The sequence below is a fragment of the Urocitellus parryii genome, chromosome 3 (assembly GCF_045843805.1).
Source record: "Urocitellus parryii isolate mUroPar1 chromosome 3, mUroPar1.hap1, whole genome shotgun sequence".
NCBI lineage: Eukaryota > Metazoa > Chordata > Mammalia > Rodentia > Sciuridae > Urocitellus > Urocitellus parryii.
In genome coordinates, this window is record NC_135533.1 from 218,034,490 (window position 1) to 218,060,332 (window position 25,843).

The 25,843-nt window shown below is 66.4% G+C and overlaps 4 protein-coding genes across 6 annotated transcripts; 2 read left to right on the plus strand and 2 right to left on the minus strand.

Annotated features, from left to right (window-relative positions):
• The first annotated feature begins 1,181 nt into the window (after positions 1 to 1,181).
• On the plus strand, positions 1,182 to 1,994 carry Rax2 (retina and anterior neural fold homeobox 2). Its single transcript, XM_026404447.2, has 2 exons — positions 1,182 to 1,397; positions 1,656 to 1,994. Exons 1-2 carry the CDS (start codon positions 1,182 to 1,184, stop codon positions 1,992 to 1,994), a joined length of 555 nt encoding a protein of 184 aa, XP_026260232.2.
• Positions 1,995 to 2,927: 933 nt separating this feature from the next.
• Mrpl54 (mitochondrial ribosomal protein L54) lies at positions 2,928 to 5,605 on the minus strand. Of its 2 annotated transcripts, none has more exons than XM_026404328.2 (3): positions 5,416 to 5,605; positions 4,153 to 4,318; positions 2,928 to 4,074 (listed from the first exon to the last, which is right to left on the minus strand). In XM_026404328.2, exons 1-3 carry the CDS (start codon positions 5,573 to 5,575, stop codon positions 3,942 to 3,944), a joined length of 459 nt encoding a protein of 152 aa, XP_026260113.1. In that variant the 5' UTR covers positions 5,576 to 5,605; the 3' UTR covers positions 2,928 to 3,941. The 2 variants fall into 2 exon arrangements, with proteins under 2 accessions (XP_026260113.1, XP_026260114.1); XM_026404329.2 differs by lacking the exon at positions 5,416 to 5,605 and adding an exon at positions 5,001 to 5,398.
• Positions 5,606 to 5,779: 174 nt separating this feature from the next.
• Apba3 (amyloid beta precursor protein binding family A member 3) lies at positions 5,780 to 12,012 on the plus strand. 2 transcript variants are annotated; one of them, XM_026404424.2, is made up of 11 exons: positions 5,780 to 5,907; positions 6,071 to 6,766; positions 6,855 to 6,894; positions 9,599 to 9,744; positions 9,822 to 9,908; positions 9,993 to 10,151; positions 10,818 to 10,997; positions 11,086 to 11,298; positions 11,416 to 11,535; positions 11,612 to 11,752; positions 11,833 to 12,012. In XM_026404424.2, exons 2-11 carry the CDS (start codon positions 6,236 to 6,238, stop codon positions 11,902 to 11,904), a joined length of 1,689 nt encoding a protein of 562 aa, XP_026260209.2. In that variant the 5' UTR covers positions 5,780 to 5,907; positions 6,071 to 6,235; the 3' UTR covers positions 11,905 to 12,012. The 2 variants fall into 2 exon arrangements, with proteins under 2 accessions (XP_026260209.2, XP_026260212.2); XM_026404427.2 differs by lacking the exon at positions 11,086 to 11,298.
• A 181-nt stretch (positions 12,013 to 12,193) lies between these two features.
• Positions 12,194 to 25,713, minus strand: Tjp3 (tight junction protein 3). Its single transcript, XM_026404410.2, has 21 exons — positions 25,696 to 25,713; positions 22,848 to 22,904; positions 22,643 to 22,761; positions 22,222 to 22,324; positions 21,716 to 22,067; positions 21,399 to 21,502; positions 20,148 to 20,307; positions 19,814 to 19,928; positions 19,373 to 19,431; positions 19,167 to 19,233; positions 18,834 to 18,990; positions 18,196 to 18,304; positions 17,831 to 18,065; positions 17,279 to 17,490; positions 15,823 to 15,918; positions 14,715 to 14,785; positions 14,133 to 14,343; positions 13,973 to 14,073; positions 13,351 to 13,614; positions 12,615 to 12,661; positions 12,194 to 12,296 (listed from the first exon to the last, which is right to left on the minus strand). Exons 1-21 carry the CDS (start codon positions 25,711 to 25,713, stop codon positions 12,194 to 12,196), a joined length of 2,760 nt encoding a protein of 919 aa, XP_026260195.2.
• Positions 25,714 to 25,843: the final 130 nt, after the last annotated feature.

Sequence of the window (25,843 nt, forward strand, 5' to 3'; positions counted from 1 at the left end):
CGGCATTCCATGAGCCTCTCGTGTGTCCCCCACGCCCCCAAGTCCAGGCCACAGGGCACCCTGCGTCTGGGCTGCCCCTCACCCAACGTCCAGCTCCTCCCAAATGCTCTGCCCCAGAAACGCCCTTGGCTCCTCCTGCCCCTTCGAGCCGGCCTCACCCCAGGGCCTCGGGCCTCTCCCCCGGGGCTGTGCCTGCTTCCCCCTGGCCCCAGCTTGCCCACGTGGCCCCTCTGCTGTACACCACGCCCAGCCCCCAGCCCCTCCTCGCTGCAGAGCTGTCCCCAGAGCGAGCTCCTCACCACCCCACACCCCGGCCTCTTCCCTGAAGTGGCCCCGGGGGAGCTTCTGAGGCTCCAAAGCTGGACACCTCGTGTTTGCTGGCCGGCTGCCGGCTGCCCGCTGGATGCCACCTGCATGGTGCACCTGGGACACACCGAGTGCTCCCTACAAGCTCGCTGCATGCGCAGTGAGCACGGGAAGAGTGACCTCCCGCAGACCTCGAGGCCCAACCAGGATGGCTCGTCCTGCTCCCTGGCCGGCATCCAGAGGACCCCTACGACAGCCCTGGCCTCGCTTCCGTCATCTGACACTGAATCTGCCAGCTGCCCCTGCTGGCCCCCATCGATGGCCGCAGCGCCCGCCCGCGGGTCCCTGCTGGGCCTTTGCCGTGGGCTGTCTGCTTGCTCCTCCCTGAGACCCATTTCACAGCCAGGGAAGCTGAAGCCAGAGGGGCCTGGACGGCCCACGGGGCGGGGTGGAGGCGAGCCTGGGAGCCCGGCCCCCCCGTGCTGCCTCCCTGGAGGCTGGGGACACGGCACCCGCAGGGGGTGGCCGCCTCAATTAATCGGCTCCGACTAATCCTCCCTCCCCTGGGCTCAGCAGATGCCGGGCCGCGGGCTGGTGGAGGGCAGCCAGCCTGGGCAGGCGGCACAGGTGGAAGACTCGGGCCTGAGGGACACACCCCAGGGTCCTCCCACACAGAGCCCAGGAGAGGGGACGGGGAGGAGCGGCAGGAGCAGACGCTGCAGCAGTGGGGACGGGAGGGCGGGAGGTGACCCCAGAAAGACGGGGTGCGGGGCAGAGGCTGAGGCGCAGGTGGGCTCCCCTGCCTTCCCAGGGACAGTTCCTCCCACTGTCTCACCACACTCTGTCCTGCTGTCCTCCCGGCCAGGTGAGAAGCCATGTTCCTGAGCCTGGGAGAGGGGCCGGGGCCTGAGGGTGGGGGCCTGGGGCCGGGCGAAGAGGCCCCCAAGAAGAAGCACCGCAGGAACCGCACGACCTTCACCACGTACCAGCTGCACCAGCTGGAGCGGGCCTTCGAGGCCTCCCACTACCCGGACGTGTACAGCCGCGAGGAGCTGGCGGCCAAGGTGCACCTGCCCGAGGTGCGCGTGCAGGTGAGGCCCCAACCCGGGCCTGGGGCTTCCTGGTGGAGGCCGGGCGCCAGGCCTGGAGGAGTGGGCGGGAGGGAGGCAGGGGAGCCCCAGAGGCCTGAGTGCCCAGGGAGGAGGCCAGGCCCACGCCGGAGGCAGGGACCCCTCAACCCAGAATCTCGGAGCAGCACAGCAGAGCCACTGGCAGCGCGGGCGGCCCTCAGGGGCCTGGGGAGGGGGAGGCAGGGGCCGAGCTCGCAGCAGCACCCCACCACTCCCCAGGTCTGGTTCCAGAACCGCAGGGCCAAGTGGCGCCGCCAGGAGCGCCTGGAGTCAGGCTCAGGAGCGGTGGCAGCCCCGAGGCTCCCAGAGGCCCCCACACTGCCACTTGCCCGTCCCCTGGCCCTGCCGCTGCCCCTGGAGCCCTGGCTGGGCCCCGGCCCCCAGGCGGGGCCAGGCCTCCCCCGCGTCCTGGGCTCAGCCCCAGGGCTGCAGGCCTCCCTGGGGCCACACGCCTTTCCTTCTACCTTGGCGGACGGCTTCGCCCTGGAGGAAGCGTCCCTGCGGCTGCTGGCCAAGGAGCACGCACAGGCCCTGGACAGAGCCTGGCCACCAGCCTGAGATGAGCCTGGTGACAGCAGCCAGCCAGACCAAGCCGTCTCCGGGAGCAAGACCTCGACAGGCTGCTGGGAACCCTGCCCTGTGCCCCCACCCTCCCCACCCCACAGCCAGGTGACACCCAGCAGGGGGGCCTGAGGACCTGCAGGCCCAGGCAGGGACCCTGCCCTGCGGGCGCCTCGGCCCCTCAGCCCACGTGTCCGGCAGGCATGGTGCTGGGCGCCAGGTTCCTGAAGTGGCTGCCCAGCCCTTCCCCCACAGGGCCCAAAAAGTGACAAACAGCAGCAGCCTCCTGTCACCTTTACCCTGCGCCTGCAGGTAGCCCTCCCGCCACCAGTCCTGGGAGGCAGGCTCCACCGTCAGCCCCTTGAGGGAGGAGGCCCAGAGACGGGCGGCCAGTTTTCTGAGGCAGCACAGCCAGCAGGGCTAGAGCTGGTGGGGGCAGCGCCCTCCAGGGCGGCTCAGGGACACACACAGGCAAGGGTGGCTGGCGCTGGGTGCTGCTATCAGCTCCTGCTCCCTCCACACCGGGGATGGGCAAAGCAGACGTCCCCACAGCCCATGGCCCACACCTGGACGGCCCACACCTGGACGGCCCACACCTGGACGGCCCACACCTGGACGGCCCACACCTGGACAGCCCTCCGACCTCCCAGATCAGGGCGAGGCGCCGTGGAGGTGCACCCGGGGGCTGGGCGCAGGGGGGAGAAGAGGCCACAGGCCCAGGTCGACACCCAGAGCACCTGCATGCCCACCCCACCCTCCACCCCTCAGCCCACCCGCTAGCCCTGCCCTCCAACACCCAGCCACCTCCACACACACCACCTGTCCCAGGCTGGAGACAGCGGGAGGCAGACGCAAAATATTAAAAACACAACTGCACCAAAACATGGAACGTGAGATGGTGGCGAGTGCTGGTGAGAAAGACCAGGCGACTGGTTGTGCGGCAACTTTAATGGGGGGACCTGGGGAGGTGGCAGGGAGCAGCTGGGGAGTTATCTGGGAGAAGAGCACTCTAGGCAGAGGGCAGAGCTGTGCAAAGGCCCTGGGGCAGGAAAAGCCTGGTGTCTTACAGGCTCAGCAAAGGGTCCCTGTGGCTGGAACAGAGGATGAAGGGGTTAAGGGAGGTGACCAGGCAGGGTGGGCAGGGCAGGTACAACCTGAGAATCAGGAAGGAACGGATGTTTGCACCTGTGACCAGCCAGGGAGCAGGTGCCTGGTCACCTTCTGCAGAGCCTGCTGAGAGGACGAGGGCTCTCATCTCCCTGGGACCGGGCAGAATTAGAGGTCTCTTGCAGGGTCCAGTCTGTAGCCAGAGAGGCCTGGAGGGGGCAGGCCCAGGCCATCAGTGGACCTGTGTGGGGCAGAGTCCTCCGAGAGGCCCCTGCTGCGTGTCACTAGACACCCCCCTGCCCTCCTCCAATCTGGTGGGCTGGGGTCTTGCTCCTAGGCCGTCCTCACAGCTGGGCTGGGCGAGAGGATACAGGGTCTGGGCTCCCCTTGGGCTGCCCACCAGGCTCATGATGCAGCTGAGGAGGGCTAGGCGGGAGGGAGGACCAGGCCTTTGAGCTCAACTGACTGCCCGGAGCAGTCCCCTCGCCCAGCTCCACTTGCTGAGTGTGTGTGTCGGGGGTGCTGGCCAGGAGACCTGGGGCTGGGGGGTAAAGATCCAGGGACAGACCAGACACAGGTCTTTATCTCAAAGCACCTGAATCCAGCCCTGCCCGAAGCCCGACACCTGCACCTGGGCTTTTCAGTTCCTGAAGCTCAAAGGCTCTGTCCAGCTCCCAATAGCCCTGGCAGAGACTTCCTGAGGACAGCCTCCCTTCCTAGGTTGGGGGCCGAGGGCTCTGGACAAGGCCAGGCACTGCAGCAGCCCACTGAGGCCTGGGGAAGGGGAGGGAAGGCCGGCGCCTGCGGGGTGGGCAGGTCCAGCTGCCTGCCCGCTCGCTACAGCTTCCTGCTCTTGCTCAGCCGGTTGTGGCGCCAGATGTTGAGCTTCCGCAGCAGCCGCCAGTACTCCCGCGTCTCGGGGTCCAGCTCCTCCAGCTTCTTCGGGGGGCCCACGTTCACCTGGAACAGCCTGGGGGCGGGGCGGGGCGGGGCTCAGGTCTGGGCCAGTCGCCGGCGTGACCCCTGGGCCTGGGCGGGGCCCACTCACCACTCGGGGTACTCGGCGTCCGGCTTCAGGGCCACGTCCTGGCCGGCCTTGTAGATGTTGACGCCCATGGCGTGCGTGGCCAGCCGCACGGGGTCGGTGCACACTTCCGGGTCCTTCAGGGCCTCGCTGACCACACTGCCCTTCCCGCCCTTGGCGCCCTTGGCGACTGGGGAGCAGGGGAGAGTCAGGCTGGCCCCGCTCCCCCTCCAAGGCCCTGGGGCTCTCCTACGTCCCCCATCGCGGGGACCCGGCTAGGCGAGCCGAGGGTGGCCTCATCCCCCCTCGGGGTCCGGCTGTGATCCGGTCCACCTCGCGGAGAAGGTCTCCCTCCACTGGCCGCGCGTGTGTCTAGCCCTAACACTGGCCTGCTTCCTCCTTTACGGACATCAGGCAAGGCTGTACCCAGGTACGACTTCACAACTAAATAACAGGGAACTTCGTACTTAGACGGGCCACATCTCTTTCTCCGACTCCCGGAGGCGGCTCGTGCCAAGGCTCACAGCCACTTGGAAGCAGAAATCAGGAGAACCCTCGCTCCCGCCTCCCGAGACCAGCCCCGCTCTCCCGCGCCTGCGCACTGACACGCGTCCGCGGCTGAACGCACACCCGGCCAACGGCGGCGAGGTTTCGGCCGGCGGCTGCGCACAGAGCGCAGTCGTATCCGCAGGTGTCTCCCAGACGCGCGCCGGCGCTCCGAGTGGCCCCAAACGGCGCCTGCGCACACAGCCTGTGCTCTGTCTCGGCACCTGCGCACAAACTCTAGACCCACCTCCCCAACTGGCGCCTGCGCGCCACCAATTCCCCGCGTGTCCACCGTCCCTATCTTGATCCCTAATACCCCGGCTCACTCGGTTTCTTGGCGTAATTCCGAACCCAGAGTCTTCCAGGACAGGACCAAGAGTCTAGGATCTCCCGGGTCCCCCAGCCGGCCCAGGCCCGAGTAGCCCCGAAGAGGCGTCTGGCCGCCATGGCGTAGGTCGGATGCCGGCGCGCGCTCGTTTCCGGGAGACGTGGGCCCGCCGGCCGCGGGGACTCCTGGGAAGTGTGGTCTCGCCGGCGCCGGCCAGCCTTCTGCCCACCGCGACTTTGGGGACGGCCCCAGTTCTAGCGTGACGCGATATTCAGCGGACATTTCACTAACTTCTTGCCCTTCTTCAGATACTTCAGATACCTCACCTCACGTATTCCTGGCTCGGTCCAATAAGCACTGCTTTGAAAGCAGCGTACCCTGAGAACATTCTGGACCTACTGCTCAATCCTTACCCGCCGTTAGGAGTGGGCACCGCTGTCCCGCTCGGCAGGCCGAGTTCCGAGGCCGGGGAGGCCACTCGCCCCGCCTACTCGGAGCCCAACCGGAAGTGCGTCTGCCACCAGACTCACTCCTCTTCAGTATTCCCGGCCCCACTTCTTGCCCACGAGCCATCCCAGCCGTAAGAGGCACGCAGTAATCTCATTTTGCGGAGAAAGGGCCAGCCTGGGCTCCCTCTGAGAGACTGGAGGGTCGGGATTCGAACTCGTGACTCCACACCCGTCGCAGCTCTGGCGCCCCCGTGTGGCGACAGGGGCTTGGAGGACTACGTTTCCCAGCAGGCCTCGCGAGGCCACGCATGCCCAGTGGACGGGGCGCCCGGGGACGGAGGAGCGGGCGTCCGGGCCGTGAGTCAACGAGCGGCGGCGGGCAGGGCCGTCGGGACATGCCCCGGCGGGCGCGGGGACCTGGGGGCCGCGCGGGCGGGCTCTGCCTCGGCTCGGCAGGTGAGCGGGGCGGGCGCCGGGGTCCGAGTCCACGGGTCCGGGGAGGCGCGGGGTCCCGCGGCCGGCGTCTCCCCGGCTGTGGGCAGCACTGGGCAGCCGCTGGCGTGGGGCGGCCGCCGAGCCTCGGCTGGCTGGTCAGTGAGTGGGGGCGCGGCCCTTGCAGGCGCAGCGAGGACCCCGCGGCGCGCGGCGGGAGCAGCCCCGGGAGGAGCGGGCGCCCAGCAAGCCCCAGCCCCGGGTGCCTGGGATCCGCATGGGGACGCCGGCCGGAGCCTGAGCCAGCCGCGGACTTCCTGACGCCCCCCGGCCGCGCTCAGAGCCTCCAGCCATGGACTGGGAGAAGCCCAAGGACACGCTGGTGCCCTCGGAGGACCTCAGCACGGAGAGTCAGTGGGATTCTGTGCCTGAGGCCCTCGGCAGCCTGAGTCCGGTGGACCTCGAGGGGTCAAGCGTTCAGGGCCTGGTGCAGCAGTTTGAGGCTCTGCCCGGAGACCTGATGGGCCTGCCCCCAGACAGCGCACCCTGCCCTCTGCACATTGCCACTGGCCAGGGCCTGGACCCCCACGACACGACTGACGCCCACGGCCTCTTGTCTGCTGAGGCTGGTCGGGATGATCTTCTGAGCCTTCTGCAGGGTGAGGGGCACTCGCCTTCTAAACCTGGTCCCCAGGAGCCTCCAGAGCCTGCCCATCCCCTGTTGCAGCCCCCTGAGGATGCAGATGAAGAGTCCGAGCCCCCGGAATGGGCAGAGGGAGCCTCTGCCGAGCAGGGTGGTAGCAGGAGCTCCAGCAGCTCCCCTGAGCCCTGGCTGGAGACCTCTCCTTTGGTCACACCCGAAGAGCCACCAGCCGGTGTCCAGGTAGTGCCTGCTCCACCCTCCAGGTGTCCTCTGCAGCCTGGACTCAAGCAGGGGGACTCAGCACTGCCCCTCTTCTGTCTCCTTCCAGAGCCCCAAGACCCTGGCTTCATACCCTGCCCTCCAGGAGGGTGAGTGCCCTTCCCACCCTGCCTAGGGATCAGGGTTCCGACAGCCAGCCTGCCTCCTAGGTGGCGCTGAGGGTTACCATGAGGATGAAATTCTCGGGAAGCTCTTGGCAGTTTGGATCAGAGTTTAGATGGCCAGGAAACAGAGTCCAGAGAATGTTCTGGAGTGAGGAGCAGGTGGCAGGGCGGGCATGGCTCTGTAGCAGTTGGTTCCGGAGTGAACGCTGGCAAATGACCATCTGCAGGCCAATCTGGCCCTGGTCTCTTCTCACAGGTCTCTTGAGCTGAGGACGGCTTTTGCATTTTTTTAACCTGGTTAAAAATTTGAAAGGAAAGTGAGGTGAGATTCAGGTTTCAGTGTTAATAAAGTTTTACCAAAACCTCGTGGCACCTGCTCACTTGTTGTCCGTGGCTGAGGTGGATGAGGACAGGGCCCAGGATGGTCATGCACTACGCAAGGATGGGTCAGCCTCTGGACAGACCATGTGGCGGTCCTGAGGATTGCTTTGCCTGGGGATGGCACAGCCATCCTGAGGTGAGTCCCCCACATTCTGCAGGTGTTTCTGAGCAGCCTGCCATTAAGCGGCTTGTGACTCGTGGCAGCAGGCCTTCTGGCCCACAAGATGAAAATACTGTTGGGCCTTGTACAGAAGTTTGTTGGTCTGTGTCCTAAAGGTGTGAGAAGAGCCTGGCCATCTGGAATGTTCTAGTATTTTTCCCAACCACCTTAAGATAGAAATCAAATAGCAAGTTCTGTGGCAGGGAGGGGAGCTGACTGGGCCTGTGGCTCTGAGAAGCTTCTGGACTCTTGCCTAGGGGGTTCTAGGGCTTGGCCTTCTGCCTCTGGTCCTGCATCCAAGGAGCCTGGCTGGTGCCGGCGTCCTGGGCTGATGAGCAGAGTCGCCTGGTGCTGCTTGGACTGGGAGAGTCCAGAGCCCTGGAGCAAGCAGACCTCACCTGTCCTTTTCTAGAACACAGAAAGACACAGCTGCCCAGAAAACTCTTGGAGTGGACTGGACAGTAGAAGTGCAGAGCCAGCCACGTGTGAATTTGCATTTTTCAGCTAGCTACGTGAAAACTATCTGAAGAACAGGTTGGATTAACTTTTTTTCCCTTGAAAATATTTATTTTTATGCTATCCTAATGATTGAACTCAGTGTCTCACGTGCTGGGTAAGCGCTCTGCCACTGAGCTGCAGCCCCAGCCAAAGTAGTTTTTTAATACATTTTAATTATCACAAGACATTTACTGCATTGTCTTATAATCAGTTTTTTTTTTTTTTTTTTAGAGAATTTTCAACATTTATTTTTTAGTTATCGGCGGACACAACATCTTTGTTGGTATGTGGTGCTGAGGATCGAACCCGGGCCGCATGCATGCCAGGCGAGCGCGCTACGGCTTGAGCCACATCCCCAGCCCTTATAATCAGTTTTTTATTAAGTTTTTTTTTTTTTTTTTTTTTTTTTTTTTTTTATGGACACAATGCCTGTATTTTATGTGATGCTGAGGATCAAACCAGGGCCTCACGCGTGCTAGGTGAGCTCTCCACCCCTGAGCCCAGCCCCAGGCTCATATGATGGATATTTTGAGGTTGTTTTGCTTTTACGCTCTGGAGCAGTGGTCTTCAGGATTGCAGTGTCTCACCCTCGGCCACTTAGTCAGGACCAGACTTGGGACATGTGTGTGGCAGGCAGCCGTGTGCTGTGGCACAGCACAGCTCCAGAGTCCCAGGGCAGATCTTGGTGCGGACACAGTGGGCAGGCTGTGGTCTGAGGCCCTGGAGGGCTGCCCAGAGTGGGCCTGTGGCTCCAGGGAGCAGAAGCTGCCAGAACATCCTACAGCAGTGGCAGAGCTCTGGGTCTGGGCGGCCACAGGAATTCTAGGACCTGGGGGGCAAGGCTTTGCACCACCATCTGGAATGTTCCTAGATCAGGGTTGTTCTGTGAACAATGATGCTGCAAACCACAGAGCCCTAGGAAGGGCTACCTCATGGCCACAGTGGACACTTCCAGAACTGGGGCCAGGGCTGGCTCAGTAGAGCGCTTGCCTGCCAAGCATGAGCCCCAGGTGTGAGCCCCCCTGCCACAAGAGAAGAATTTCTAGCATCTTGGAGTGAGGTGATGCACCTCTGGAGGCTGGTGCTTTCTGGAACCCGGCAGGGAGTCCTGGAATTGCAGGTCAGGGCCTTCCGTCCCACCCAGGACAGTGTGAGAGTTCCCACATGGAGCAGGACAGTCGTCTCTGCCACACCAAGGAGCAGAGTTATCACCCGACCTTGACAGATTGGGGGATCAGGAGCAGCAGGCAGAGTTGGCCCTGGTGTTGGTTGGCAAGTTCCAAACCGGAGCCGGGTCCAGGTTCCAGGATGCTGCTGGTGTTGGAAACGGGCGGGCAAGGGGTCCATGCTGGTCTCAGGGCCCTGGACATGGTGTCTGAGTGCGGTCTGGCTTTGGATCTGGCCGTCGGCTTGGCCCTGCAGAGGCATCTAGCTGGGGGGCCCTGGGGGGGGGGGGTGGCCAAGCTGCTCTAGACGGGCAGGACTAGGCCTGAGGCTGAGCCGCCCGAGGTGCTGAACTGTGGGTGGAGCTTTGTGACCAGCACAGTGAGCCAGGGCAGAGACCACTTGGGAACCGCCCTGAACAGCGCCCCAGGGGCAGGCAGGCCCCGGACTCCTGAGGGCCAACCCTCTCCCCACTGTTGCCCCCAGTACCCGGTCCCTGTGACCATGAGGACCTCATGGATGGTGTCATATTTGGGGCCAAATACTTGGGCTCCACCCAGCTGGTGTCGGAGCGGAACCCGCCCCCCAGCACGCGCATGGCCCAGGCCCAGGAGGCGATGGACCGCGTCAAGGTGAGGCCAGGCGGGGTGCACGGGGCCCAGGCCTGTGGGTGGGTCTTTGGGGGCCTCCATTCCTGCGCTCCCCACAGGCCCCCGACGGGGAGACCCAGCCCATGACGGAGGTGGACCTCTTTGTCTCCACCAAGAGGATCAAGGTCCTCACGGCTGATTCCCAGGTACCCTCCGTGCATACCTGCGGGTTGGGGTGGGTCCTGGAGGTCTCGGGGTGAGCCCTGCACTAGCTGCCCCTCCCGCCCCAGGAGGCCATGATGGACCACGCCCTGCAGACCATCTCCTACATCGCTGACATCGGCCCGGTGCTGGTGCTCATGGCGCGGCGGCGGCTGACACGGAGGTCACCCCAGGACCGAGGGCGCCCCCTGTGCAAGATGATGTGCCACGTCTTCCACTCAGAGGACGTGAGCCCACAGCGCCCCGGGAGCAGGGACTTGCCTCCCCAGAGCCCCGCCTGGCACAGCCATCTTCCCTGGGGCCCCCACCCTCCCTGGAAGCCCCGAGCCCACAGCCACCTCCCGCTCCTGGGCTCCCGCTTCCAGCTGAGGAGGGCCCTGCGGCCCGGCCACGGCTCTTAGTTGTGGATGGCCCTTTTGTGACTTCATTCACTGTGGACGCGTGGTGCTGGGATGGGACCCAGGGCCTCGCACACAGGCCAGCCCCCACCCCGGGGCCCCGCCCCCCAAGGCCACGGCTTCCTGGGCTCCAGCCCGGTGTGAGGATTGAGCACGTTGGCCACTCTGGCCCCAGACAGGCAGACAGGGACAAGGGCCCTGCATCTTCCCTGGGGGTAGGGGGCTTCCAGAAAGCACAGGTTTGGAAAGGGCCCTGGAGGCCACACAGGTGTGTGACCAAGCCCTCCTGAGTGTCCGGCAGGTTCCCCACCACCCCCTCCCTCCCTCCCTCCTACCCGATTGGCCGTCACCAACGCCCTAAAGCCCCAGGGCAGTTGGCCATCTCCTCGGGATCTTGTCCCAGGTAGAGCCAGGGAGGCCCAGGTCTGAGGACGTCGGGGACTTTGGTCCTGAAGGGCAGGGTGGGACAGTCTGGGACTCTGGCACCTCCCGCAGGCCCAGCTCATTGCACGAGCCATAGGCCAGGCCTTCACCGTGGCCTACAGCCAGTTCCTGCGGGAGAGCGGCATTGACCCCAGCCAGGTGGGCACCCAGCCCAGCCAGGGGGCCGCCAGCCCTGGCCACCTCCACAACGGGGACCTGGACCACTTCTCCAACAGTGAGAACTGCAGGGAGGTGAGCCAGCGAGGCCCCGGCTGACCCCGGCTCCCTGCGCCCCCACCCCGGCCTGTGCCAAGCAGCCTTTGGCCTGGTCCCCACCTAGGTGTGCATTGAGAAGCGCAGGGGTGAAGGCCTGGGTGTGGCCCTGGTGGAGTCGGGCTGGGGCTCCCTGCTGCCCACAGCTGTCATCGCCAACCTGCTGCACGGGGGCCCCGCCGAGCGCTCAGGCGCCCTCAGCATCGGCGACCGCCTCACCGCCATCAATGGGACCAGCCTGGTGGGGCTGCCCCTGGCCGCGTGCCAGGCAGCTGTGCGTGTGAGTTCCCTGGGAGGCAGGGCCGCTGCGTGGCCCCTGGCGGTGGGAAAGCCAGGCCCCGGGCTGCAGCCTGTCAAGGGGCCCAGCCCCAGGTGAGGCCGACACCCCGCCCCGTAGGAGGTGAAGCCACAGACCTCAGTGAGGCTCAGCATCGTCCACTGCCCACCCGTCACCACTGCCATCATCCGGAGACCCCATGCGCGCGAGCAGCTGGGCTTCTGCGTGGAGAACGGCATTGTGAGGCTGGGGCGAGGCGTGGGGCAGGGCGGGGCGGGCAGGGCGGGCCTGGGCTGCTGACCGCTCCCGCCCCCAGATCTGCAGCCTCCTCCGCGGCGGCATCGCGGAGCGCGGGGGTGTGCGCGTGGGGCACCGCATCATTGAGATCAACGGGCAGAGCGTGGTGGCCACGCGGCACGAGCGCATCATCGAGCTGCTCACCGAGGCCCACAGCGAGGTGCGTGGTGGCAGCAGCGGAGGAGGTGGTGGCGGGTCCCTGTGGCACGGGCCGGCCTCAGCCCAGTCCTGTCCCCGCAGGTGCACATCAAGACCATGCCGGCCGCCACCTACCGCCTGCTGACGGGCCAGGAGCAGCCCGTGTACCTGTGAGGGCCACCCCAGTGCCTTTGTCCCTGTGGCTCTCTGAGCTGCCTGGGACCCCTAAGGAGAATGTAGCCACTTATTTTCTAACGTGAAAAATTAAAAGTTTATTGAATGGGCAGAGTCGTGGGTTGCGGTGGGGCCAGAGGGAAGCCGGCCCACCCTCCTGCCCCTTGTGTTTCTCAGAAGTCACTAGAAACCCTGTGACATGACTAAGGCCCAGGGGAGGGAGACCGGGTTCCAGGTCCTGCAGGGGAGCGGACTCCAGCCGCAAGGAGGACTCGGCCCCTGGGTGGGGTCACAGGTCGGTGGCCGGGCCCCAGTCATAGCCCTCCTCATCGGAGGATTCTGCGTCTCGGGCTCGAGTGAACTTTCTCCTCAGGGCTTCGCGCTCATAGGTCCTGGGGATGAGGAAACAGATGGTCCCCTGGGTGCAGAGGGCAGGCGCTGCGGGGTGGACGCTGCCTGGCACACGCATGTGGGCAGGGCCTGGTGCAGAACCCCTATGCACCTCAGAGTCCCAGCTCAGTGTCCCAGGAAGAGGATTCCAGCCCTTGGCCCTGACCTCACAGGGCCCGGAGAGGCCATCAGGCCCCGTCCACCCCTAGGCTAGGCGCACCTGGAAGCTGGGGCCTGCCACTGGACGTCTGCCTCCACCCCAAAGTCTGGGTTGCAGGAAAAGGGTGGAGGCCCCGGGGCCTGCAGTGAGGGGCTCTTACCGCATGCTGTCCTGTCGCCATTGGCCCTGGGGGTGGCGGCTGTTCACCTTCAGGGACAGGGAGGGCGGCTAGGGTGAGGGGCCCAGCCTGTGCCCAGGCAGCAGTCATTGCTGTTTACCCAGCGTCCCAGAGAGGAGGCTGGGCACTGGGTGAGGAGCCCGCCGTGGCCAGCGCCTCTACCAGCAGGGACCCAAGAACTCAGAAAAAGTCCCTACCAAACGTGAGCTGCCCGGCTCCTCGCGCCCCTCGCCCCCACTGCCAAGGGACACCATGTAGGTCACCTACACAGCTGCTACACGGTTGTCAGTTTAAGTCACAGGCTGGGCGCTGTGGCCAGCAGCTCCCAAGGCTGAGACGGGAGGGTCACAGGTTCAAAGCCAGCCTTCAGCTAGTGAGACCCTGTCTCAAATTTTTAAAAAAGGCTGGGGACGTGGCTCAGTGGTAAAAAGCCCCTGGGTTTCATCCCTAGTACCCCCACACTTTATATGTACATAGGTGTGACTCTGCCAAGGCGCACACCTGTCATCCCAGGTATTTGGGGGCGGGAGGCTCACAAGTCCAAGGCCAGCCTGGGCCACTCAGCAAAACCCTGTCTTGGAATTAAAAGGGCTGGGCGTGGCTCGGTGGCAGAGCAACCCTGGGGTCACCCAGGGCATGGCACACCTGGGCCTGTCCACACCCATGCAGGTATGGAGCACCTGCAGCTAGGCGTCCCTGGATCCTTGCTGGGACTCACCTGGGGCCCCCTGTGAGCTGGGATGTCCCCAGGATGCCTCGGGCTCTGGGGCTCGTCCAGCTGCACAGGCTCTGAGGACCGGGCCAGGGCCGGTGCTGGGGGCCCCTCCTCCACGTCCGTGTGGGGCCCACCCTCGCCGTCTGTGCAGCCCTCGCCGTCCGTCTCGTAGTCGCTGTTGGCACGGCTGTCACAGCTGAGGTCTGCGGAGCTGCCGGCCAGGCCGCGGTGAGGCAGGTCCAGGTTGTCCTCCGAGGAGCCGTCCAGCTGCAGGGAGCGGGCATGCTGCACTGGTCCAGCCGAGCCAAGGCCCCAACCAGGCCCCAGGCAGGACACACGTCTCAGCCGCGGTCCCCAGCCAGGCGAAAGGCCCACCCTCAACCTCCCAGACCCCAGTCCTCAGACCTCAGGCCGAGATGGCCGGTCACAGGCCGTGGACCCACACAGGGCCCAGGCTTACGCTGAGCCCCAGCCCCGGGAGACCCTGCTCCCAAAGCTGAGCCCCAGCCTGGCCCCACCCCAGGCCTAGGCCAAGACCCAGCCTCGGGTCGACTCTCGACCCCACCACGCCTGAGCCCGAGCCCTAACACCGGAGAGCATCCGTGTCCCTGCTGGTGCCTGGCACCTGGTCCTCGGCTGTCCAGATGGGCCGCGTCTGCTGCTCCTGGATGGTGGCCTTGAGCTCCTGGTACCAGGCATCACTCGTACCCTGCAGGGCGATGGTGGCTGTGGGACAGGGTGTCAGTGACCCGCCCGCCCTTCCTGGGCCCCCAGGACCCGCCCACCTGTGAAGAGGTGGCCGCTGTGCTTCCGCAGCTTCTGAGCCTGTGCGTAGAGGCGCCGGCTACTGCGGCGGGAGGCGGGTGCCAGCCACTCGCGCAGGGCCTTGAGGGCCGCCCGGCTCTCCGGGGCACAGAAGATCACAATGGGGTAGTATTGCACATAGTTGAGACGCTCGATGGCAGAGGGCGTCACGTCTAGGAGTGCATGCTTGTCCTGGGCAGGGCTCACGGGGTGGGCAGTGTCGAGAGAGAAAGAAACACACCCAAGAGACAGAGCAGAGGTGAAGGAAACGGAAAGAGGTAGTCGGAGGTCAGAGTGGACCACACCTTCGCACTCACAGCATGTGTTGGGGGCAGGGTTTGGGGCCGCTTGGTGGGCATCCTGGGCACCAGAGCTGCCCTCTGGTCTCAGTGCCTCTGCCCCAGGTTTACTGCAGAGTGACTCAGGGCAGGCTCGGTATCGTGGCCGCCCACCCAGAGCCTCCGAGGGGCTGCGTGGAGCTGTCAGTGTGGGGTGAGGACAGCCCTGACCGGGCGCCCAGGCCTCAGCTTCCCCGTCCAGGGCCCAGGGCAGGGGGCACTCACCTTCTCGGCGATCACCCTCACGGTGTCCAGTTTGATGATCTTGCTGGGACTGTCGGTCCTGGAGATGCTCTCTGGGGGGACAGGGCGTGCAGCTTCAGGAGGTGACCCTCGCCGCTCAGATCCCTGTCCACCCAGCCCTCCCCTGCTCAAAAAGCCACCAGGACCCGAGGGCTTGAGGAAAATCCAGAGCTGCATCTGGGGCCCCTCCTGCCTCCCCTCGCCTTCCGAGCAGGACCCTGGCCCTGGCCCTCAGCAGGCAGAGACACTGCACCTTGGGGACGAGGGTCCCACAAAACCCTAACCACTCAAAACGTCCTCGCTCCTGGGCGGCGTGGGGTGAGCTCTGTGGTCAGAGTTCGCCTGGCCTCTGTGCGCCCTGGGGTCCTCCCCAGCACCGGCACCAGGGGAGGGGCCGCAGGCCAGACTTGGCCAAGAGCTGCAGGCCCTGACCCCCCGCTGTCCAGTTGGCTCTGTGGTGGTGGGTTTTGGACTCCCCTGGGGTGTTGCCTGCCCTGCTCACTGCCGAGCCTCTAGCTCAGTAGCCACCTCCCGAACACAGGACACCCGTCTCCGAGTAATGCTGCCTCGGCTCACTCATCACACCTGGTTCCATGTGTTAAGGAGGAGTCAGAGGGTCTACCTGGACAAACTGCCCAGGTCGATGCGGCAGCCTGGGAGAGGGCACGGGGGTCCCATGTCCTGTGTTTGCCTGTGTTGGTCAGATTCTCTCCCCCAGAACAGCAGCCGCAGCCCGGCAGCCCCTCCCCGGGACCTGCCTCCCTGGGACCTGGCTCCTCAGCACCTGCCTCCTCACCTGCCTCCCAGCACCTGTCTCCTCACCTGCCTCCCAGCACCTGTCTCCTCACCTGCCTCCCAGCACCTGCCTCCTCACCTGCCTCCCAGCACCTGTCTCCTCACCTGCCTCCCAGCACCTGTCTCCTCACCTGCCTCCCCGGGACCTGGCTCCCAGCACTTGGCTCCCAGCACCTGTCTCCTCACCTGCTTCCCCGGGACCTGCCTCCCCGGGACCTGGCTCCTCACCTGCCTCCCAGCACCTGTCTCCTCACCTGCCTCCCCGGGACCTGGCTCCCAGCACCTGGCTCCTCACCTGCAATCTCAAACTGCCCAGGCAGATCTGCCGTCAGCTTGTGCATGGCAATGTCTGCCACGGGGCCCAGAATCACCACCGGGCGCTTGAAACTCGCTGAGGGCAGAGAACAAAGGCAAGAACCGGGATGTGTGCGGCAAGGGCCACTGCAAACTGTCCACCCCACCCCCACAGCGGCCTCCGGCAGGGCCCTGGTACCCAGCGAGGACCCCATCTCTGAGTCTCCCTTGCAGCTAGGGACATTGGTGAGCTCTGGCCAATGGAATGCGAGTGGGGCTGCCGTGGGGGCTCCTGGGTCACTGTCCCTGGGGCAGAGCCCCCTCCCGGCCCCCCCGGGCTGGAGAGGACACAGGGCAGGTGTGGCTCACAGTGGAGCGCTGGCCAGACACCCCTGAGGCCCTGGGGTCAAAGACACTTCCATCTGGATTCAGCTGCTCTTCTCTGGGTCTGCCTCGACTGCAGACCACCCCTGACCCGGGTCAGCCCCCTGGGACCCGGGGCCACCCTGGCCCGGTGCTCCTTTTGTAAGTGCGGTCTGATTGGCACACAGCCGTATCCACGGGCTGCGTCCTCCTGTGCCTGCCTTCCCGCAGAGACCCCCTGGCCAGCCCTCCTCAGGACCGCTCGCTGGTCCCGGCCTAACAGACGGGAAGAAGACGAGAGGCACAGAACGTGTCCCGGGGACAGCCGCCTGGGCCTGCTCTGCGGCAGGTCTCCTGTCGCCCTTCCTCCCCAGAACCAGGGCAGCTGCTGCCCGTGGCTCTGGGGGCCACAGCCGGGCTGAGCCCTGGGGTCCACGTTGGGGTGGAACGTCAGAGACCACCCTGGACACCTGAGCCTGCACACAGGCTGGCTCACACAGTCTAGAAGACTCCGCACCTGCACGGGGCTGCCTGGCATCGCCCGCCCCCTCACCTAGAACATTCCCTCCCCAAAGGGACGCAGCTGGGTGGCGGGGTGCAGGTCGGGCAGGCACAAGGCCCCTCCGGCACCATCTCAGGTCGGCCCTGGCTGAGATCATACTTGGGATACAGCAGTTAAACGAGTCACTGAAACTATCTCGACTCTTCCTTCTTCAGGTCACCCTGGTCCCTCGGTACCCTTGTCCCCACAGACACTGAGATCAAGATGCTGAGTCCCTTCGATAAAATGCCCGTGGCGTCTGCTCGGACCTGCTGGGACTTCTGGTCCCCTCGGGACAGTTACCCTGATGACGGGAAGAGTCTGCTTGTCCTGGAGGGACGTGTGACCCAGGGGCACTTTCCGGCCACAGTTGCAGAGCGGGCGGGCGACGCCAGGGGCTGGGCACTCGCCCGACGCTGCTTCCTACTCCGCTCCTCTCGGAAACGGGTGGGAAATGGGTCAGACTTTAAGGGACCGCCTGGTCCTCTTCCCTCTGCTGCCTAAAATGACGCGGAGCAGGCGGGCGGGATGGTGTCCCTGTGTCCCCACCCACCTTCTCGCAGCACCACGCGCTCATAGGGCGGGTAGCGGCCCTGCCTGGTCAGGGCGGACAGGTCCTCCCGGCTGCGCTGGGTCGTCTTCTTGGCTCCTCGACGGAGACCCCGCAGCCGCCAGAACTCAGCACGCGCATTGGAGGCCCCCGAGGCGCCGGGGCCCAGGCCCACTGCCCGCTGCGCGGCCTCCAGGCTGGCCAGCTGCTCGGCCCTGGGGAGAGGCACAGCCCTGAGCTGGGCAGAGTCCACCTGGAGACACCTTGCCCTGGTCCCCAGGTCCCCCAGGGTCCTCATGGCAGGGGGAGGAGGGCCAGAGTCAGGGCCGAAGACCACGCTGCTGCTCTGGAGCTGGGGAGGGCCACGGACTGTCCCTGGCCGCAGACTGTCCCCGGCCATGGGCTCCGAGCTGACCCAGGAGATGGGTTTTGTTGCTCAGGGTCTCTGCTGTCACCGGCTGCTGCAGCCACGGGGAGCCGCTCAGGGCCACCGAGTGCCCCTGGTGAAGACCCACGTGTGGCGGGAGCCGAGGCGGGCCGGGCCCAGGGACCCACCTGCTCTGGTTGGGAATGAGGCCGCGCTCCTGCTCCCGCAGATCCCGGCCCATGTGCGCCGCCAGCCAGTGGCCTCCGCGGTGACCGGGCCCAGGGCCTGGGTAGAGCGTGTCCACCACGTGGAAGACGTCGCCCCGCGTGAAGCCCAGGCCCGAGGGCGGGCTCGGCTCCAGCTCGAAGTGCGTGCGGACGTAGAAGGAGTCGCCCACCCGCGACTGCACCATCTTCTGGAAGACTGGGCGAGGGGGACGGAGGGGGACGGAGGGGGACGTGAGCTCCTCCCAGGGCCCGGGCCAGCCTCCCCAGGGACCTCTGGGGCCGCGTCCTGCAGCGTGGGTGGCCCCTGCCCAGCGCCGGCCACTCACTGTCCTGCTTCCGCTGCATCAGCAGCGCCACTTCCTCGCCCGGCGGCAGCCCCAGCAGGAACTGCACGGCCTCCTCCCGCGTCAGGTTCCGGAAGGACGTCTCGTTCACCTGCCAGGGAGGGCGGACAGGAGAGTGCCCGGCTGCCCTCGGGCCTCCTCCCAGGGATGGCCGCCCTGGAGACCGAGACACAGAAGCTGGGGCAGGACCTGCTCAGTGCACGCACAACCAGCGACAGAGACATGGGGACGGGACTCGAGGGAGTAGGGACAGCTGGACAGTGGCCATGCCTGTCAGCCCGGCCACGTGGGAGGCTGAGGTGAGAGGGCTGCAGTTGGAGGCCAGCCTCAGCAACTCAGTGAGACCCTGACTCAAGTATAAAAAGGGCGGGGGCGGGGCTCAGGGGTCAGTGCTGGCCCAGCGTGTGGGAGGCCTGGGCTCTGTCCCCAGCCCCTGAGGAGCAGGCGCTGGGTGGTCCCGAGGCCCTCAGCCAGCGTCCTGGCAGAGATGACATCGCAGGGAGGGGTCAAGGCACCATGGTGGGGACAGGGGTCAGGGGGCACGCACACGGCTCCCATGGACGCGAGGCTGGCTGAGGGAAGACACGTGGGCGCGAGGTGCCGGGGAGGCCCCGCGTCACCTGCAGGATCTGGTCTCCGGCCTGGATGTCCTGCCCGTCGGCCGGGCTGCCCGCCTGCACCCCTGACACAAAGATGCCCACGTCGTTGCCGCCGGCCAGCCTCAGCCCGATGCTCGCGCCTTTGGGGAAGCGGACCACCCGCGTGTCGGGGCTGTACCTGCAGGAGGCCGGGGTCAGCCAGCGCAACGGGAGGGACCCTCACCCCCGCCTCGGTCTCCCAATGAGCCCCACGTGCCGGTCCCCTGCAGCCACTCAGGAGACAGGACAGCGCCGCGGGGGAGCTGCCCTGGGAGGTGGCAGTTGGGCCGCTGGGCTGGCCTCCGGGGTACACACCCGCGGTCCTCCAGGCCCTGGTGGCTGGGCACCCTGTAAAGGTCATAGCTGCTCCCCGAGGGCGAGTCTGAAAGGGAAAGGCCACTCCTTGTCCCCGGCTGCCCACTGTCCCCGGCTCTCCTCAACTCGTGCCACCTCCTCCCAGGCTGGGACCCGGAAACCCAGGGCAGGGTGCTCAGTGTCACGGCCACCCCCCTCTCACCCACCTCGGTCCAAAAAGGTCCTGGGATCCACCGGCCCTTCCTGCCGAGGCCGCGGGTGCTCCCTGGAGGGGACCAGGTCCCGGACAGGAGGCCTTTAGGTGGGTGTGGCTGGTGGCCCAGGTGGTCCCCGTCACCCTCCCAGGGCCCGGGCTGCGCACGCCCAGTGTCAATTTATCACGGACGACCTCCTGGGGGTGTGTGGATGGGGCGTCCTCCCCGGCACACACGGGCACAGAAGCCCTACAGGGCGGGGGATGGTGCTGGGAGGGGAGGCTCTGCTGGGACGGGTCCTCGGGAGAGGAGGCCAGCGCTGCTGTCCCCTGCCCTGTGGACAGTGACCGGCGCCCACGGGCACAGCAGGGCTGGACACGTAAGTCCCACCCTTGCAGCTGCCCTCCTGGGAACCGCTGAGCCGGCGCCCCCTCCTCCCGCCCAGGTACGCACCCGGGGGAGTCCGCCGGGCTGGCCTCCGGGCTCTGCGGCCTGTGCGCCTGCTGGGGGGGTGGCGGGATGTGAGATGGGGGCGCCTGGGACAGCTCCGAGGTGAGGTCCGAGATGTCTGTGGGCGAGGGACGCTCGTCAGCCAGGGCCATGCCCACCAGGCCAGATGGACACGAAGGCTCAGGACCAGGAGGAGCTTCCGTGAGAAGATCAGCCTCGGGAGGCTCCAGCCTCCATGTGCTGTGTGGCCTTGGGCAGGTTCCTACCACTCTCTGAGCCAGGGGCAGGCCGCTGGCTCTTGCCTGGCCCGGTCTGGGGCTGCCTCCTGACCCCTCACCTTCCAGGACTGAGCTGTCACTGTCACTGACTGCAGGTGGGATGTTCACCAGGAATTGCCCCCGATCCCTGAGCACCAGCAAAGTCAACTGCCCTTCCGACTTCTCGATCAGCCGCCTGGTGTCGCTCAGGGACAGGTTCTCGCTGGACACGCCATTGATCTGAAAGGGACCGAGAAGGAAGAACAGAAGGAGAAAATGAGGCTTGGTGGGGAGGAGAGCCCAGAAACACTCTCCAGGGGCACTAGAAACAGACACTCCCCGGGACAAAGGTCAGAAGTGCGTTTCTGTTTGGTCCTGGGGATCCGAACCCAGGGGCGCTTCATCACTCAGCCACCCCCAGCCCTTTTTATACTGTATTTAGAGACAGGGTCTCTCTGGGTTGCTTAGGGCGTCCCTAAGTTGCTGAGGCTGGCTTTGAACTTGCAGTCCTCCTGCCTCAGCCTCCGAGCCTCTGAGATCACAGTGTGCCCTGAGACCTGGATTCTTGCTGTGGATGGAGACGCTGCCAAGAACAGACCGGCCACAGAACATGAGAAACAGCTCCCCTGAGGGCGAGCAAGGGACCCAGGGGGAAGAGAATCAGGTGGAGCCTCCTGGCCTCTGTGTGAGGAGCAGATCTGAAGGTGAAACCAGGGCCTCTCAAGCAGAAGGCGAGGGGTGGGCACCTACTGAAGCTGGGAGCAGACCCCACGGCGGGTCAGGAACGGGTCCTAGGAAGGCTCCCCTGGGGAGCGTCTGTTCTCAGCCATCCTGGGGACTGAGAGTTTCTAGTGCCCCCACCAAGTTATCTGTTTCTAGTGCCCCCACCAAGTTATCTGTTTCTAGTGTCTGCCCCAGGCCACTAGAAACAGACAGTTCTTCAGGATCGCTAGAAACAGACAAGTCTAACAAGCCCCCAGAAGCAAACAGCTGGAAGCATCTATAGCCCTGCACCAGGAGCAGCTTGAGGTCCTAGGTCCCAGCTGTGGGCCGTTAGCCCCCCGCCAGCCAGGGCAGTCCAGGGCTCAGCACTGCAGCCAGCAGGCCACAGGATTCGGAGGCCTGGTGCGGCTCCAGGGTACTAGAAATGTCCAACCCAAGGGGACACTAGAAACCGACATTTGGCTGTGGTCCCACACCAGTGAAAGGAGGGGAGTTGGTACCCGGCCACCTCCAGCCACACAGAAGGAAAATGGTTTGGGGACTGGTTCTGCCACCTCGCTGAGTGACTCAGGGCACCGCGGGCCCTGGCCTGGGTCTCCCAGGCTCACCTGCAGGATAAGGTCTCCTTCCTGCAGCGCACGGTGCCGGGCGGCCAGGCCGGACTCGGTGATGTGCTTGATGAAGATCTGGCTGCCCAGCTTGACCCCAAACTCTGCACAGGGCGGGGGGGGGGGGGGGGACTGAGGCCGTGTCTGGGCACCGTCCCCCGGGCCCTGTGACCCAGCTCAGGGTCCCTCGATGACCCTTCTGCAGTGGGAGGGGACGTGGCCTCGGGTTTGCAGGGGAGGACACTGACGCCTTGGGGGCCCTCGCGTGGGGCCACACGGGGTGCCCGTCTGGGGACACCGGCCGGCCGGCCGCTCACCCTCGCTGTCCCTCCTCTTCACCAGGACCGACTTCAGGGGCTTCATCAGCACGTCCTGCCGCGGCAGCCGCTTGAAGCCCGACACCAGGGCCAGCCCGGGGGCCTCGGAGCCCCCGCCCGGGCTCCTGCGCCCACGGCTGCTGGCCCAGCTGCGGCGACCAGCCCTGGCCCGGCGGGAACGCTCGCCCCAGGAGTGGCCAGATCCGCTGGACGAGTCACCCTCGTAGCCCTGGCCGTGGTCAGGCTCCTCCAGCCGCCTAGGCCCGTCCTCCTCGTCCGAGTCCGGGTGCCCCGGGCTAGAGGGGCTGGCCTTGGTGGCCGGCAGCTGGACCCTCCGGGGACGCTTGACTGTCTGTCGGGGTGTGGACAGGAGAGGTCAGTGGGCAGGAGGGCTTAACGCTGGGTGCCCCGGGGACCCACGGGGCCTTGACCCAGTGGGATCCCGGGCAGCTAGCAACGGGGGCCCGGCGAGGTGGAGGACGGCACCCGGGCAGGGGCGCACTCACCACGTTGGCGACCTTGGCGCAGGTCCGGAGGATCTGGATGACGAAGGCGGACGAGACGCTCTCCACGGAGACCCCGTTCACCATCACGATGTGGTCGCCCGTCCTGCGGGGACGCGGCTCAGGAGGGGCCGCGGGGACCCACCCCCGCCTCCCACGCCTCCCGGCCACGTCCTCCTCCCACGGGCACCACCTGGAGCCGAGGGCGTCTGACCCTCCCTCGCCCGCCTCGGAACCTGGTCCCCCGTGGGGCTGGGCTGGGCCCTGGCGGGGCCATCTCCGCATCCATCCGGCCCCAGGAGCCTCCCTCCCGCCCTGAGGGTTTCCGGGGTTCCCGCTCCCGCAGGGCCCAGGGCCACTGGTCCCCAAGAACGGCAGGGAGGGCCCAGGGAAGGAGGACGGGCCCAGGCCCCCGGGTCCTCACAGCAGCCTGCCCTCGGCCGGCCCTCCGGGCACCACGTCAGACACCACCACGGATCCCCCGGGCGCACTGGGACGGTCCCGGCCTCCGGAGATGGCTATGCCGAAGCCCCGGCGGGGGTCCTGGGGAGAGGCCAGAGGGATTGGCCCAGGCCGGGGGGTCCCGCCTGGAGCTGGGCAGGGCCACCCGGTGCTGGACGCAGCCTCACCTTGCACAGTGTGGCCGTGTGCTGCTCCCAGATGGTCAGCGCCTCCATGCTGGCCACCTGGACAGAGGGACGGGAGGTGGCGTTAGGCCACGCAGGCCGCAGAGCAGGTTCGGGCTCCTGTCCCGACCCCCTCCCCCTGGTCCCGCTGCCACTCGGGACCTCGGTTTTCCTACCTGCAGAATGGGTTTGCCTCCGGGGTCCCCAGGGGACGCCTCCACCCCCATCCTGGCTCACAGACACCACAGAGCCACCTCCACCAGGTCCCCAGTGCTGTCCTCACCTCCCCTTCCTGCCCTTCCTGCTGCAGCCACAGAGGGCACCCACAGCCCTCAGGGACAAAGCCCAAGTCCTCCCTGTGGCCCAGGAGGCCCCATGTGACCTGCCCGGCCCCTTCCAGGCTCTTCCTCTCCAGCCACGCAGAGCCTCACTGGCCCTCCAACACGAGGGCTCCCCCTGCCCCAGGGCCTTTGCATAGCTGTGCCCTCCCCCCTGGAGCACCCCAAACCCTCCAAGGTCTCTGCTCACACGTGGCCTCCAGGGTAAGGTGGGCCCTGACCACCCTGTCGGGAACTGCAGCCCCTCCCGCGGGACACACCCCTGTCCCCCTGGGGCCCCTAGTCTTTCCTCTGTTCGTGTCTATCTCCTTCTATCCAGAACACGAGTCTGGAGGAAGAGAGGAAGAGAGGCTATGGTCACAGCCCTCTGACCACACCAGGCCACGCGGGCTTCCAGAGGTACTCGCTCACCGGTCAGTGAGGGACAGAGGGCCCGCATCCCCTCACACAGGAGGAGAGAAGGCCCCGGGAGGCAGGAGGCAGGGAGGGGCTGTCTCCACCAGGCACCCAGCGGGCACCGGCCGTGTCAGATTCCTAGAGAAGCTGCCGGGGCTGGCCTGAACCTGCGCTCCTCCTGCCTCGGCCTCCAGCCATGGGCAGGCCCTGAGCAACTGGCAGTGAAGCCCGCGGCCTGCTCCGGGCAGCTCCCGCTCAGTCTCCTCAGCCTGCGCCTTTGCCTGGCCCCTGGAACCGGGTCCTGGACCCCGCACACTCCCCCTCCCTCTGACCACCCTGACTAGGGGGCCTGAAGTGTCACAATCTGTGTCTCCCCTACACGTCCCCAGGTGGGCTTCCAGGTGGGCAGGCAGGGACTCGAGACCAGGCCTGGGGAGTCTGGGGAGGCTGGACCAGCAGATGGCCCAGCGGGTGGGCAGCCCCCCCGAGGCTCCCCAGGGAGCCAGGTTGCCACCTCTGCCCCGACCCCACGCCTCCGCATCCCCCTGAGAAGCCTGTGCTGCCCTTCGCGGGCTCAGGGCTGTGTGGAGAGGAACGAAGGAGGAGGCCACTGGCCCCGGTGGGGTGTGAGGGGCCCAGAGAGGCTCGGCAACTTTCCCAGGGCCCCAAGGCACAGTGGGGAACCCTGGCAGCCGACCCTGAGCCCAGCGTCACCTTGGGTCACTGTTGTTTGGCTTCTGAAGGTATTTTTCCAACAGTCTCCAGGACGGTGGAGTGGCTCTGGGGCAGCACTCGGCACACTGCCCTGCCCCCCTTGCATTCCCGGCTTTACTTTAAGACACCCCCAGGGGCCAGGCCTTTGGGGGCGGGGCCTGTCCCTGCCTGCTGGAGTGGGCTGTCTCCCTGGACACCACAGCTTGGCCGGAACCCCGGGCTCCCATGCCCCGGCATTAAGCCCAACAGGGCCCACCTCAGCTTGGCTCCACTCCAGCTGTCCCCTGTGCCGGGGACATCCTGGGACATGAGGAGTCCCCTTGGCCACCAGATGACTGCTCCCCTGGGCCCCCAGGACGCTCCCTGCTCTCGGTACCTGTTCTTATCCACCCTCTGAACCCAACCTCACTCCATCACCTGGAGGTAAGTCTGTCCCTCCTCTGGGCCCTCCCATAAGCCACCTGGCTCCAGGGCAAACTCCTACTCACCCCTCACAGCCCAGGGCCCTGACCCCTCCCACCCCTCCCTCTGGACCAGGCCCGATCACCTGGGCCTGGGACCTCAGAGTCTGCGGTCTCCCCTACCGGGTCCCCAGCCTGGAGCTCCAGGTGGGCAGGCTGGGGGCTGGGGACTGCTGCCTCGTCCCCACAGGACTGGCGCTGGGAGAACTGTCTGAGAGCAGGTGAAGGTGCAAGGACTCCAGCAGGTGTGGCCCCGCCTGCTCAAGGTGAGCTGTGGGGAGCTGTCCCCGCCCCCGCGGGAGAAACACTGGCTGCTGCCCGCTCCCCCCCTCCCCTGCCCCCAGGAACAATGGCAGGGAGGGAGGCTGGGGGACTGACTCCGGGCTTGGGAGGGGACCGGGCAGTTCCTCGCAGCCTGGAGGCAGCGAAGACGGGGACGAGACCCGCCCGCGCCGACCCGGGCGGAGTGGCTACGCCAGGTGTGGCCCTGGGGTCACCCTGGAGGCGGTGCGAAGGAGCTGGGCGCTCGGGCTCCGCTCCGGGCCAAGCCCTCGGGCACGACGCCGCCCACCGACGGCTCGGTACACAGTAGGCGCCCCATAAGCGGCGGCTCAGTGCCCGCAGCCGGGCCGGAGGTCTCGCGGGACACTCGCTGCCCCCGCGCGCTTGAAACCCCTCCCCGGACCCTCCCCACGGACCGGGGGACAGGGAGCGGGCCCGAGGCCAGGCAGCGCGGTGGGCAGAGGAGGCGGAGCTCGAACTCGGACCCAGGGTAACCGCGGCGGGGAAGGCCTCGCTCCCCGCGGTGCAGCCCGCGGCTGGCGACCACCTTCCCCTTCCGTCGGCAGGTGGAGGGTCGGGGGTCCCGGGTCCGACTCCTGAGCCGCCCTCGCCTGCGCCCCACCGGATCCCCACCCGCTCCGGCCGCGGCGGGCTACTTGCCTGGAATCTCACCGCCATGGTCCACCCTGGGGCTCGCCCGCTGCCCCGGCCGCGGGGGCCTGGAAACAGACAATCGGACCCCACGCCGGGGTAGGGGGAGAGGCTCGAGAGGGTCGCGGCCTGGTGCGGACCCGCCCTCGCCCTCCTC